This window comes from Leptonychotes weddellii, chromosome 8 (genome assembly GCF_054177405.1).
Source record: "Leptonychotes weddellii isolate Sample4059 chromosome 8, ASM5417740v2, whole genome shotgun sequence".
Lineage (NCBI taxonomy): Eukaryota > Metazoa > Chordata > Mammalia > Carnivora > Phocidae > Leptonychotes > Leptonychotes weddellii.
The window spans coordinates 81,747,986-81,762,521 of NC_138376.1; the positions used below are offsets into that span (position 1 = coordinate 81,747,986).

The following is a 14,536-nucleotide window of genomic DNA, read 5'->3' on the forward strand; positions in this document are numbered from 1 at the left end:
ATACAACTTGTTTTTATGAACTTGCTTTTCTTTTATTGCATTTTGTGCTTCTTGTTGTTCTTCATATTACTTCTGAATCAACCTACCTCTACTTCTCTCTCTAGTCCTACCATGGCTCATCATTATGGTGTGGAAGCTTCCATCCCTCTCTCACACAGCTAAAGACAGGCGAGGGCAATAACTGGTTGCACTGATTTGTAGCACTTTGTGTAAGCTGAGGGCTGTCCAGAATGCTCTAATCAAAAGGCATGCACCTAAAGAAAAACATGTGCCTTCTTCCATCCCACTGAGGTGCCTGTCACTGATTTTCTGTTCTGCAATGACACTTTAAGCCAAAGAAGCCAGAGATGAAACTGTTGACCTCAAGATTTTTATCTTGTTTCTGGGGGGCAGCTTGGACACAAATTCACAGAGAGTGGACAGTGGGTAAGTGAAATTTATGGTGCCACATAGCATCATCTAAGCATGCATGGCCCAGAGGGGGACATGAAAATGTCTAGCTGCCTTCATGGCTTGAGACATGGACCAATCATAGCTCCTATGATGTCATATTGTATATATCACATCTGAGCTCCTTGTCACCACTGAGCCAGACTTAACATTAAATAGTGAGACAAGGTATCAGTGACCCTGACTTTCAAGGCAGACATTCTCTCACTAGAAGACTGAGCCTGCTGTGACATACGATCCTGTGTGGGAGCCCGCAGGGAGCCTGAACTGCAGCTATAGAACTGTGGGCAGCCCAAGGCACTGATAGTAAACATGGGGGCCAGCTGTGGGATGCTGGGAAATGGCCACTCCTGAGAGGCAGCCAGAAATCTAAAGGATAGCTCAAACTTCCTCAGAATGAGAGTCACCAACAGGGACATTCTCTAAATGCTGCTCTGCAAACCAAAGGATAACTTCAAGAGACGTTATGGGAGGGACTCAGAGGATCATGTCCCTATGGATGAATGAGCAATACCACCTGGGATTTTAGCTATAAACCCATGGACTAGAGACACAGTCAGCCTAGGGCTCAAAGCAGTGCTTACCAAACTTCCAATCCCTTAGGTACAACCTTTGCAAAATTCGTTATATCTGAATACCTCCTATGATCGCTAATTTTATGTGTCAACTTGACCAGACCAGTGGGTACTCAGGTATTTGGTCAAACATTATTCTGAGTGTATCTGTGAAGGTGCTTTTGGATGAGATTAACATTTGAATCTGTAAACTAAGTAAAGCAGTAAAGCGCCTTAATGTGGGTGGGCCTTGTCCAGTGAGTTGAAAATCTGAATAGGATAAAAAAAAGCTGAGTACGAGGAAACTCCTCCCGCCTGATAGCCTTTGAGTTAGAACGTCAGCTTTTTTCCTGCCTTTAGACTCAAACTGAAACATTAGCTCCTCTTGGGTCTCAGCCTGCCAGCTTTCGGACTGGAACTATACCATTGGTCCTCCTGGGTCTCCAGCTTGTTGACTACAGACGTTAGGACTTCTCAGCCTCCAAAATCATGTGAGCCAATTCCTTACAATATCTATCTATCTATCTATCTATCTACCTATCTGTCTATCCCACTGGTCCTGTTTCTCTGGAGAACCCTGACTAATACACCTCCTATACCACATTTACTTAATACTTACTAAATCTTTAAATGGCTTATTGAAATAAATACTTAAATCCAAGTTCATGTCATATTTACAAATTCAAATCAAGGATTTGTTGTTAAAGACATAAATACATAAACTAACTGTAAAATTAAAAATGCATTTATTAAAATAATAGTTCCCCCCAAAAACACATACTTCTGATGGTAACTATATAAGGAACAAAACTCCTCTCATTTCGATTCCTAGCAAATGGAGATCAATATATATATATTTTTAAGCTTTCTTTTATGAGCCAAAATCAAGAGTTGGACGCTTAACCAAGCCACCCAGGCACCCCAAGATCAACTATATTTTATAGTGAATCTTAACCTCTTTTTTAAAGTGGAAAATCTTGGGGCACATGGGTGGCTTAGTTAGTTAAGCATCTGCCTTCGGCTCAGGTCCATGATCCCAGGGTCCTGGGATCAAGCCCTGCATCAGGCTCCCTGCTCAGCAGGGAGTCTGCTTGCCCCTCTCCCTCGGCCCTCCCCCCCATTCGTGCTCTCTTAAATAAATAAATAAATAAATAAAATCTTTAAAAAAATAAAGTGGAAAATCTTTCTTTCTTAGGCATCAAAAATAATCCACAATACACACTACAAGAGCAAGAACGCCATTCACACGTGTTTTGGGTATGAGTTAGTACATTTAAAACTATTCCAAAATGTGTGGTTTATTATGTCTTACCATTTTGTGTGTCAGGAATTCAGGAAAGGCTAGACTGGACAGTTTGTCTCTGATCTGTGTAGCATCAGCTGGGGAGACTGGGACGGAAGGACTCACTTCCAAGGTGATTTCTTCATCCACACATCTAGTAGTTCCATGTTTCTTGCCTCTTTCTCTTCCCCCCTCTCCCATCCCCACCCTGACGTCTTTTTGTTCAGGGCCTTCCACAGAACTTTGGCTCCTAGCAGCCTTGGGGCATCTACCTCTTCTGTGGTGGCTCAGGGCTCCAAGAGTGAGCATTCTGAGTCCCAAGTGGAACCGGAACAGTCCTGATGTCGGTCCTGGAACATTACTTCGGCCACATCCTATGAACCAAGCGAGTCACTTAGAACAGCCCACAGTCAAGGAGAGGGGAATTAGACCCCACAGCCTCATGGAAGGAATGTCAAAGAATCTCTGGCCATGTTTATTCCTCTACCCCATTTTTATGTACTCAACAAGGAGAAAGTTCTCAGACATGGAATTTCCACATCACAGATAAAAGTGTATACCATATATCCAAACTGATACAGGAGCAAAGGCATGGGTTTGGCTTTGAAATCAATTATAGAACTTACTGGATGAGCTTGAGGCACTGAAACTCACTGCTTAAATTCCTGAATCTTGAAGTTTTGTCTGTGAAGTAGAATAATGATACTTTCCAGGACTATTGTGTGGATAACTAGTACAAAGCCTACATCATCATGGTCCCTTAGTAACTGTTAATGCTTTTAAGCAAACCCAGAGAATAGTGAGGATTTTACCAAGGTGTTTTTAAAATACTGTATTTATGATAAAACCTAGGCATAATCTGAAAGAGAATGAAACATGATAGAAAAGGTCTTCTCAGGCTCAAAGCTACAGTTTTTAGAGAAAAACCACTCTAAGCATCTTCATAGAATGTGAAAGATAGCCCCGAGGTTCTGCCATGGTATTTGAAATGCCCCTACTTAGCAGTCCTGTAGGGAACTGACAGAACAGCACCATCTTTCTTAAACTATAATTAATCAGGCATTTGGGGAGGTAGGAGAAAGTGAAATTCATGGCAGGTTGGCATGCTCTGATCCATAGGTGCTCAGCGGTGGTGGCAACCCTCCCCGCAGAGGGGCATTTTGGAAATGTGTTGGATATGGTTTTAGCTGGCACAATGTTGGGGGCGGGGTGAGCATTCCTGTACTTGGAGGGCAGAGACCAGGGATGCTGGACAAATGGAGCTGTCCCACATAATAAAGCACTGTCTCACCATATGGTCACACGAGTGAAAATCTCGTTTTTGTGAACCTAGAGTTAACGGCATTTTACATATAAACATATTTCTACTTAGCTATAATATATACTTTATTTTCCAGGAATGCAAATAATTCATAAATCAAGGGAAGACTGTTCTCTGTTTTGTTCAGGATCTCAAGAGTTGTTTACCATTTGGGAAAATCACATCATTGGCAGCAGGGCCAGCATGTGTTATCCGAGTGGCCCACAGCACTGTTTTAGGCTTCATTGGAGACCGCGGATGTCAAGCACCTGACCACTTCATTACGGTGTCCAGAGCAGGGCGCCTGCACCGGAAGTAACTATAAATTGCTTTGCCTTTATTCCTCTTTATATTTCAGTTATGACATGACACTGGTTTTTCTTCCATTATGAGCGTGGGTGGGCTATATTATCTGGGAACTTCACCCTGGGATTGTAAACAGGGCATTAAAAATATTTGCAATAAAAATGAGGGTTGAATCTGACAGGACTGAAAGCCTACTGCTTTAAAGGAGTTCACTGTGGATCACAAATGCCTTTCCAAGTGGAAACACCAGGGAATCATTTCCTTTCTGGAACCTGCTGGACCTGGGAGCAGCCCAGCCGGCAAGAGCAGCTGGCTCTGAGCATGGAAGAGCTCTTTCTCTTCAGCCCTCACAGGTGAAAAGACATGGATGCCCCGTTGGCTTTTCAACACTGAAGGAAAGACTCAGCAGACCTCGCATGGCCATGTGACCCTCCACAAGTTATTTAACGTAAGCCTCAATTTCTCCACCTGTGTAATGGCGATAAAAATAGCCCTCATATTGACTTCCTGTGTGGTTTAAGTCAGATAAATAAGATAAAGCTTGTTAAGTGCTTCTCTCGGCATCCCTGAGCATATGATGCTCAATAAATGGGAACATGTATTTATTACCATTTGTACAGTACTTTGCAGTTTACAAAGCCCTTTTCCGTATACTGTTTCCTTTGAACTTTATATACATTAACCCAACTAACCTTCCCAACAACTTCTGAAGTATTATATCCCATGATCTGCTAACGTTGGGGTGACACTAAAGAGTGTGCCTGTTCTTTCCACAACACCACGCTGTCTCCACCCACGCTGACATTATCCTTCATGCAATCACTCATGCAACAAATATTTATTGAGTACTTGCCACATTCAAAGCACCGGGGCTCAGCAGTGGGGACTGACAGAGAATACCATCTCCAGGGAGGAAGGGATGCCAAGGGTTGCCACCATACTTGCCCTGGGTCACACTGGTGACCATTCAATTGGCTTTTCCCACTCACAATCCGTGCTGCTCCATTGATATTTATTCTCTACATCTCTGAGGACAAAAGTACCCCCAGCAGGAAGTTACTGAAGGAGGAAGCTAGGGGAAGTTCTGGAGGGAAAAATGCCCTTGCTCACAATTGAAGTTTCCAACAGTGGAAGAGGGGGCAGCCTCTTGAGAAAGGAGGCTGCGCTGTCTGCATCCTTTGCAGACACTAGGGAAGAGTCTGAAGCTTGCCCTGGGAGGAAGGCCTTTACAATCCATTCAGTCTAAGAAATCTAGGAATCACTTCAAGACCACTTCTCAGAGTATAGCTTTTTGCTTTTAGCTTGTCCCTTCAAATGTCAGATGTTTTTCCCTCAAGTTCATTAGTTTGGTTACATTTTAACCTTCCAGCTTCCACAGAGGGGTGAACTGGCTTGAACATGGTCTGGAACTTAAGTGATTCCATGGTCCCAATGTAAATTCTTCTTTTCTTTTTTTTTTTTTAAGATTTTATTTATTTATTTGACAGAGAGAGACACAGCGAGAGAGGGAACACAAGCAGGGGGAGTGGGAGAGGGAGAAGCAGGCTTCCCGCGGAGCAGGGAGCCCGATGCGGGGCTCCATCCCAGGAGCCTGGGATCATGACCTGAGCCGAAGGCAGACGCTTAACGACTGAGCCATCCAGGCGCCCCCCAATGTAAATTCTTCTTATCCTGTCCTAAATCTGTATTCTCAGGGAAGAGAAAGAAAACCCCCTGGAAACTGATAATCTACCAAGTACACAAGCAGAATACAGGAAATCTTGGCCAAAGGAGGCCTTGGGTTTGCTTAGCTTTGTCTAGGAAGCCGTGTAACTCATACTATCAACTGTTAGAAATCTACAAGGACCAGCCAGGTCTTTGGTCCCATGGAATTTTTTTTCTTCAGGCATGAAAATGTTAAATATAGTCCATAAAAACAGTGACCTAACCTGTGCCCAGAAATATATTTTAAATGATTATATTTCCAGCTTATTCCACATCACTCTGGTCTCAAGCCAATTAGTAGAAACTCAGCACTTGACCTTAGCAGAGATTAGAGCTGATTTGGAAACACGTGTGAGACAAAGTTTTCTGAATGTCCTTTTTTCCTTACTCTGCTAACAGAGAATTTCAGTCCCGGGTTCGTGACAAATGACTTCTAACTGAAAGGGAGGGCAATAGAAAGAAAGTACCAGTCCTCTATACTATCACAGATCACTGGCTCCCACACATGGTCACACATATCACATCCAACTTGACTTTATAACTTCAGTTCCCTGGAGAGAGTTTATATTCACCTGGTCTCATTAAGGCAACACACAACGGTCAAGGTCTCACCGTGGGACCAATTAACCATTTCCATATCTGGCACCAACAAAACTGCACATACAGTTTGCCCTCGTTATTTATGTCAAGTCCTTAATATTAATTATGTTACAAACACTCAAAACAAATGCTATATTTTCATACTGTGGGTAGTGATTTCAGACATTAGAACTAGTTGAGGTTTCTTTCCCCACTGTTTCTATGCTTTGTAATTTGTGCACCCAAATGTAAAGCTTTCTACACCTATCCACTTGAAGCATTTTTACAAATGAGCTCTTAAGAGGGATACAATCAAATATGCTGGAGCATCTCATGGCATCTGAAAGGGATTATATATTTTATTATATTCCCAACATAAGGGGAAATGCACAGATGGCCATGTACTGTATTGACCCCTAAATCTCATGGCAAACTCCCCCAGCACAGGCAACAATAGCAACAACATGAACCAATGGCGCACATTTCTCAAGACTGAAAAATGACTGGGGCGCCTGGGTGGCTCAGTCGGTTAAGTGTCTGGCTTCAGCTCAGGTCATGATCTCAGGGTCCTGGGATCAAGTCCCACATCGGACTCCTTGCTCGGCGGGGAGCCTGCTTCTCCCTCTCCCTTTGCCTGCCACTCCCCCTGCTTGTGCTCTCTCTGTAAAATAAATAAATAAAATCTTTAAAAAAAAAAAAAAGAAAAAGACTGAAAAATGACCGAAATCTATTCCCAGAGTGGCGTTCTTTACTGATCAATAAGCCCAATGCCTCACATGACATTTTTGAGCTATTCTCTTTGGGATGAACAGCATATCTTAATAACTAATTGTCAGATGAAGTCTTGATATCACCATAATTTCCCAATAGTGAGGGTACCAAATCCCAAAGGACTGTGAAGAAAAGCAGTCAGCCTCTTTTTCAAAAAGCCGTAAAGAATGATGGGGCACCTGGGTGGCTCAGTCGGTTAAGCGTCTGCCTTAGCTCAGGTCATGATCTCAGGTCCTGGGATTGAGCCCTGCATCGGACTCCCTGCTTGGCAGGGAGTCTGCTTCTCCCTCTTCCTCCGAACTTCTCTGCTGCTCATGCTCTCTCTCTGTCTCAAATAAATAAATACAATCTTAAAAAAAAAAAAAAAAAAGAATGAGAATAATTCCTATTGGCTTGTAATAGTTTAGAAATGGCTAGGCCCAAAGGAATTGTTCGTTACATGACCTCCAAAACAAGAAGCATGAATGCGCCAAAGTTGGCTTTCACCTTGTGGTTTTCTCTTCAGTTTTTCCTTTCCTTGTTCACAGTTGCCTGTCAAACAGGATTAAAATCCTGCCACCAGCCCCCCTGCCAGCTCGAAGGCTGCATCCAGGGCAGACCCTCAGATTTGGCCTCTGTGATCTTAACATCGCTCTGGCAGCAGGGCGCAGGCCCAGCTCCGGACACCAGGGAAAAACAGACTCCTTGGTGCTTGGCATTTGACCCTGGTTTTCTCATCAGAATGATGATGTCCCAGGATGACTTGTGGACAAAGGTGAAAGGGAAAAGAGAAAGCCTTTCTTTCCACCCAAAAGGAAATAACGTAGCAGGTCTATAAGCCGACAGCCGTATATGCTACTGTTGGCCATTACTGAGTCCCATCCGAACGGCACCAGCGGATATAGGAGGGAGAGGGATGCTCAAGTACTCGTTGGAAGGGTCATGGAATAGGCTCTCTCCTTTGGGGTTTATCCCAGTACCTCTTTATTGGGTGCCATTTTCCGATGGCTGGACCGGGACCCAACGAGGGTAATTCTTTGCTCTGCCAGCCCAGTGTTTGTTCCCAAGTTTAGTACCCATCCTCATGAAAAGCTGCATGTTTCTTTAGGATTAATATCAAGCCATATGTTTCTGTTTTGAAACTATGACGGCTTTTGCTCTGTAACGATCAGCACAGAGAGAGAAAAAGGGCAAAGGCTTTTGTTACCAAATATTTAGCTCCCAAAAGTTGAGTCACTATCACGGGGCTAACCAGACAACGTCACCACCTTGCAAAGCACAGCATTGACACTATTTTCCCTGGCACATCAATTTTCTCATAACAGCCAACTCCACTGTTTCTGCATTGTACGCCTTATGGAGAAAGTAAAGGTGCCACTCCTCAGCCAAGCCCCTTCCTCAAAGGGCTGGCACAGCCTGCCTGCCGGAGTATGCAGTCATTCTTGAAAATTAGCAACACTGGGACCAGGTTCCCTTTAGCCGATCAGTCAAGGCAGCTGCTGAAAAAGAAATGCACACGTGCTTCCCCACAAATGAAAATTTAGGTGGAACATGCCTGAGTTGGTGGGAGAGTCAAGAGAAGTTCACATGGTTCTGTGCCACCAGATTCTCTCTAAAACACAACTGATCCAAGAGGAACAACAGTCATCACAGGGACGCCTACAGTGTGGATCTCCGGATATATTCCCGTTACTCCAGGGCGTCACAGAGACTCCGTGGAATGCTTTTCAGCTTAACACAAAGTGAGAACTGCCACCGGGTAATAAATTCCTTTCTGTCCTAAAATAGTAGTCCACGAGGTCATCACTGCAAGATGCAAGAGGTGTTTTATCTCCTCGGTGGTGGCAAAGTGCCTCTTTTGACTGGAAAGTGCTGACTGATTCCACAATGCACAGCTCCTGCTCGCTGCTCACGTCCATCCCACCCTCCCGAAGGATGGTCTTGACTGTGTCGACACTGCTAGCTGAACCCAGCAGCAAACTTTATCACCAGCATTCCATCCTAGCCAGGCTCTTGGCTAAGAGAAGCAGAAGCCCACCAGTGCTAACATTTGAAGGATCCAGAAGGAGGAGAGAGAGGTCTGACTTCTGGAGGAGTGATTTGCACTCATCGCCACTTGCCTCCTAACCCCTGTGGCCAAATAACATCCCTCATCAGGCTGCCCCTGAATGTCACCCACCAGTGACTAGCAGCACTGAGGACTGCGTGAGTGAGTGTGTGTGTGGCTGGGGGAGGGGGGGTTCAGTGTGGAACCAGCTGCTCTGTAATGCCCAGGGCTCCTGTACCTCTTCAGACATTAATATGTGTGTGTCAGAAGAAGCCAAATCTCAGTCGGCCGGGAGTATAGCTAAAATGGCCCTTCTGCCTGCAGCAGCTCTCCTCTGAGTCTCAACCTAAATCTCAGCATCTGACAAACCGCGGGTGAGAGTTTGCAGAAATATTAGGGAAGAACCCTTGCCAGCACTGAAACCAAGATGAATACAACAATGAAAAGCACTTAGAACCTCGTGGGCTTGCAGCCAGAGCCCTCGAACCTAGTATGAGCCTACCAACAAACGCAGAATTTGCCACAGAGATTTATAGCGGAGAGGCTAGCAGAGATTTACAGCAGAGACTAGAGTGGGGGGGGGGGGTAGAAAAGGACAATGAAGAAAGAGAAAGTGACAGATTCCCTTGCAATCCAAACATTCTGAGCCACTCCTTCAACCTCAGAAATTTTACCCTGATTTGGGTGATCCTGATGGTCTCTGAACCACATTGGAAAATGTCACAATAGATGTCTGAATTAAAATCCAGTAGATTTGCCGAAAGAGCGATCGTTTAAAATTGGCAGCATTCCAGAGAACTTACTAGGCTGCATACTGCCCGGGGCTGAGAGAATTGCTAATTCCAGAGAAAGTTAATTATCACCTTATTGATAAAGGGGTAATTTTTTAAAGCTTATGGTGTGGCTTTTGTGACTCATTAATTAAAATTTAGAGTCATTTACTAGACACACTGGTGGCTTCTGTTACATTATATATGTACCAAACCATTTGATTTTTCTCCCAGGGGCTGTTATTAATCCCCCTCATCTCTCCTCACCTGTCTGCCTGCGGAGGCAACAAAAAACACTAAAAACGTGTAAATCTCAAACCAGTCTTTGGGGAGCCGGCTGAATTAAGATGTCCAAGCAGGCACTTAAAGCTCCATCCTAGACAGGTCAAGGGCGCCCACCCCCACGAGGAAGCACGGACGCCCGCACCAAAAGGCACGGCTGTCACAAACTTGGCCTCCAAAAACGTTAGACCGAATTTCATGCCCTTGGGTGGTGAGATGGGAAGAGAGTCTTTCCTCCCGCCGTTCCTCTTCTCTCCCTCACCGTCCCCGGGTCGAAGCAGGAGGCTCGGGGGGGAAGAGGAGCGGCGCCGGCTGAAACGGGAGGGGGCTTGGCATGGGGAGCCCCCAGGCGGGCGCGGCCCGGCGTCGCCTCCCACTCGGCCTCGGACGCGCGGGCTGCGGCGGGCACGCCCCGGGCTACCTGGCGTCAGCGCGCGGCCGAGGCTGCCCCGGGGGGGTGGGGGTGGGGGTGGGGGTGGGGGCACCGGCCGGGAAGGAACGACGCCCCGCCGAGCTCCGCCTGGGAGCCGCCCGGAGCCCGCTCCGAGCTTCCGCCCGCCCCCCGCCCGCTGCCTGGACCCAAGCGTGTCAGGGTCTGGGTGTGTGTGTGATGCGTCTCCCGGCCGCGCCGAACTGTCCACCCGATCTGCAAAACAGCCTGGAACTGAACCCCCACCCCCCAACGTACGAAGGGGTACCCTTCTCTGAGCGTGCCTTCTTTGGATTTCAGGGAACTTCAGTAATGTTGCCTTCGATGTGTTGGAAGTCTGTGGGCTCCACAGTTGAGATTGAAACATAAATACATCCACCCCATTAGGAGAGGCTGGATGCCATCTGCTTGTGATTTTCACATCATTGCAAGTTTAAAAAAAAAATGTTTAATTTCGATCTTTGTGCTTTGGGGCATCGCTCGAATTTTTAGAATAAGCCAATACGACTTCCCGTTGAAAAAGTCATGACTTTCTTGAATTTTCAGTAGAACAGTTCTCGCGGCAGGACGACAGCGTGTGGGGTTGCCTTGCTTCCCAGCAGCTGGTCTGCTAGCCCTACCTGCTGCTGGAGAGCCCTGCGACCCCAGCCCCCAGGAGCCAGGAACTAGAAAGTGAAACTGCTTCTGCTGGTTTCACTTGCCTTGAAAACACACCACCAAAAGCAAATAAATGACCGAAAGCGATTTACTCTTGTTATTCTTTTCTTTCTATTATCATTCATTTACTTTTTTTTTTTTTTTTTTTGCAGCAATATAAAAGCCGTTTTGGTGACACAAAGAAATTTAAACATGTTAAGCACAGAAGAACTGGGGGGTTTTTGTGTGTGGGATTTGCTCTTGTGATTCTACAAAGCAAGCAGATTGATAGATTTGCCAAAATATCACACAGAGACTGTGCCCATGCACAATTTAAAGAGCTGAAGAAAACATATTCACATTTTTTTTTAAAAATCTGCTTAAACACATGTGTTTAAATGGTAAAGATCTGGAGCCACCAAACAACTTCCCTAAAACTGAAGTTTCTACGTTAACATTTTATTTGAGTTGAGATGGTCACTACTGTCTTTTAGGTAATCTTCACTCAGCTGCTACTGCTCAGGAACTGCCCCCCTCATTTTTTCAGGCTAGTTCTACCAAGCAACACAAAAAAATGCTCCACACAAATATGGTGCCCCTGGATGGTTTACTTTACCACACTGTAAATTCCTTCATAGTTACTTTTATGCTTTCACTCCAAATATTCTATTTTATTTTATTTTTTAAGTCTTGGGGGAAAAAAAACAACTCTGTCTCTCACTCTTCAAAAATGGTTCCTCTGGTTGAAAGAAAAACACAAGAGTGTTCGATTCTGAAGCGCCGGGATCACTTTCTCAAGTACCACAGTGTCTGAGACCAACCAAAAGCCACTTTCTCAGAAAGCTACTGATTATCTTGAGTTATCTGATTACCTTCTTGAGACCATCACAGAATCCAGAGACAACACCGTGAGGCAGCTCTCCATTACTACTACGTGGGAGTGGAAAGAACTTGGACTTAGCACTTCAGCTATGGGTCAAATGACTTCCACACCGCTGACACCGCCTTCACCCACTGTCCTGTTCTACTCAGCAAGCAACCTGGAGAGGAAGCTTTGTGCCGCCAGGCTCTAGTCACACAACACCCTACCTGGGAAGAAGGTGACTGTATTTGAACTTGGGAAAACTGATCCTGACACTCCATAGACACCTGGGTTGTTGTTTTCTTTTTTCCCCAAAACTAACCAGTACCAGCTACTAGCAGTAAATAGTATTCTCACCTATCTTGATAAATTAAAGTACTCTTGCGAGTTCACAACACATCAATTTTAATAATTAAATTTTAGTAAATATGTTTATCCCAAGACATAGAACACTTTTTGAATTAAAACAAAACAAAAGCAAAGCAAAATCATCATGCAAAAAAGTAAAACGGTTATCTGAGTTCACATTTGGGGAAAAAAACAACTTTCTACATCTTTCAATGCAGAGTTAAAGAGTAGTGACTATGTAGGTACCCCAAATTTATAAACTGTATAATTCTAGGCTACATCTTCCTCTCTGAGATCTGGTTAAGAAATCAAACATTTCTGTTCTGAGTAGGAGGAACTGAAGTTTACCTGCTGGCCTCAGGGGTTTGAGTGCAGGACACTCGGGCATTGCCACGGAGGTGGGCATGCAAGCCAGACACACTGAAACAGGTCACCTGTCATGCTGACAGTAGGAAGAGAAGGATCCCGTGTCAATGGCACACCCTCCGATTGTGCATCTCCCTTACCTACGGCTTGTTCACCAGAGCCCTGATCAGGTTCTTGACCAGGCCAGGAGTGTTGACTCAGAAGACAGATGACTTTCGGTACATGCAAACCGAGTATTACAAAAGCTAATCTTCCACCCGTGTGTCAGTAGCTCACAGTGAGTCTCCAGCAGCCCCGCTCTCCGGCTGCAAACATCTCATTAGACTAATGCATTCAGCACAGGCAGAAAACTCGATTTACCATAGCTACAGCAATGAATTTCCATTACGATGACAGCTTCAACCACATCATGTCCGGAAAACCAGCCAACCACTGGCTTTTAAAGAACACACACATTTTACATGCAGAAAACGAGGCGCTTGCGTGCGTGCGTGTGTGTGTGTGTGTGTGTGTGTTTCGTGTTTCCTTCCTCTTAGCAACCCAACTCAGAGAAATGTGCGGTATAGCTTTTTGCCGACATGAGCTGCAAGGTAATGACACTTCTGCTCCTTTGGTAGTTACGTCTTTGTAATAACCTGAATTATGTCACAATTGTCAGAATGGGTGTTTCCAACATTTCGGTTTTCATTACCCCTCCTCTGTTGCCATAGAAACCAGACTGTAACATCATCTCTTTGTCCCAGTCTGCAGCAGTGTGGGCCAGCGCCGGGCTTATAAGATACTGGGGATCTGGAGGAGTAAATGTTTGACTTTGAACAAATACAACAACAACAACAAAAATATTCTAATAACATCGCTGTGCGGGAGAGACTGTGTGTTTGCCAGAAGAGTGTTGCCTACACAGGTGGACAGAGCACAGTCATACGCATTGACTCGACAGCTGCAGGCAGCACACGTGGTCAGTGGATGAGCCCGGGCTTGGGCTCCAGATCTGTGTGTAAGCGCAGAAGCACGTCTCCGCTCGTGACCGCGGTCAGGGCCCACGTGGGCTAGAACGGTCCTCACACAGGAGAAAGGCTACTAGTTAGCCTCCACGCCCCATTGTCTTCTTGGTGGCAAATCAATTTACACTGGTAAAGGGACTTGTTCTCCTTTTTTTTTTTTTAGTAAAGTGGAGCAACACTCCCCATCACCCATTTCATTCAGCCCATTCTGGAGTATTATTCCCAAGTCTTTCCTACAAGATGAAACATCCATTCAACAAATATGTGGCCACCCACAGGCTTACTCCTGGGGATGAGCAACAAGCAAATTTAGCAAATGTTTAGGACTAACCATGAACTAGGGCCAATTAAGGCTTAGGCCACAACTTGGACAGTTACTGAGAGCAACAAAAAAGAAATTACAATTTAAGTTTTTTCTGAATATATACACAGAGTCACATTAGAAAGAAATAAGAAATCTTTCTCCTTGAATTATGAACACAGGAAAAAATTAAAATTTTTTAGGTCAAAGCATTGTACTTATTCAACAAGAAATAGGGGCACCTGGGTGGCTCAGTCGTTAAGCGTCTGGCTTCGGCTCAGGTCATGGTCCCGGGGTCCTGGGATCAAGCCCCGCATCAGGCTCCCTGCTCAGTGGGAAGCCTGCTTCTCCCTCTGCCCCTTCCCCCACTCATGCTCTCTCTCTTTCTCTCTCACTTGCTCTAAGTCAATAAAATCTTCTTTTTTTAAAAAAAAAAGTAAAATTAACTACTTTAGTTCATTTAATCATCTAATTTTGCTGTTTTGTTTTGTGTGAGAGAAGGCAAGTTTGGTAGTTTTTCACTTTGGTCTTTTAATATAAGTTGATTTCATTAAAGGAGAAGGAA

At 44.9% G+C, this 14,536-nt stretch overlaps 1 protein-coding gene across 8 annotated transcripts in view; it reads right to left on the bottom strand.

The window, feature by feature from the left end:
- SCML4 (Scm polycomb group protein like 4) overlaps positions 1–13,432 on the bottom strand; it is a 111,998-nt gene extending 98,566 nt beyond the window's left edge. For 2 of the 8 annotated variants that reach the window (XR_014147875.1, XR_014147873.1), the window contains exon 1: positions 12,807–13,431. Coding sequence is in view for 1 of the 8 variants with exons in the window: in XM_081828756.1 (XP_081684882.1) it covers positions 12,649–12,706 (58 nt within the window). In the remaining 7 variants the exon portion in view is untranslated. Of the gene's footprint in view, positions 1–12,648 lie in introns of all 8 variants that reach the window. The other 6 variants (XR_014147879.1, XR_014147872.1, XR_014147874.1 and 3 more) reach the window with 6 other exon arrangements.
- Positions 13,433–14,536: the final 1,104 nt, after the last annotated feature.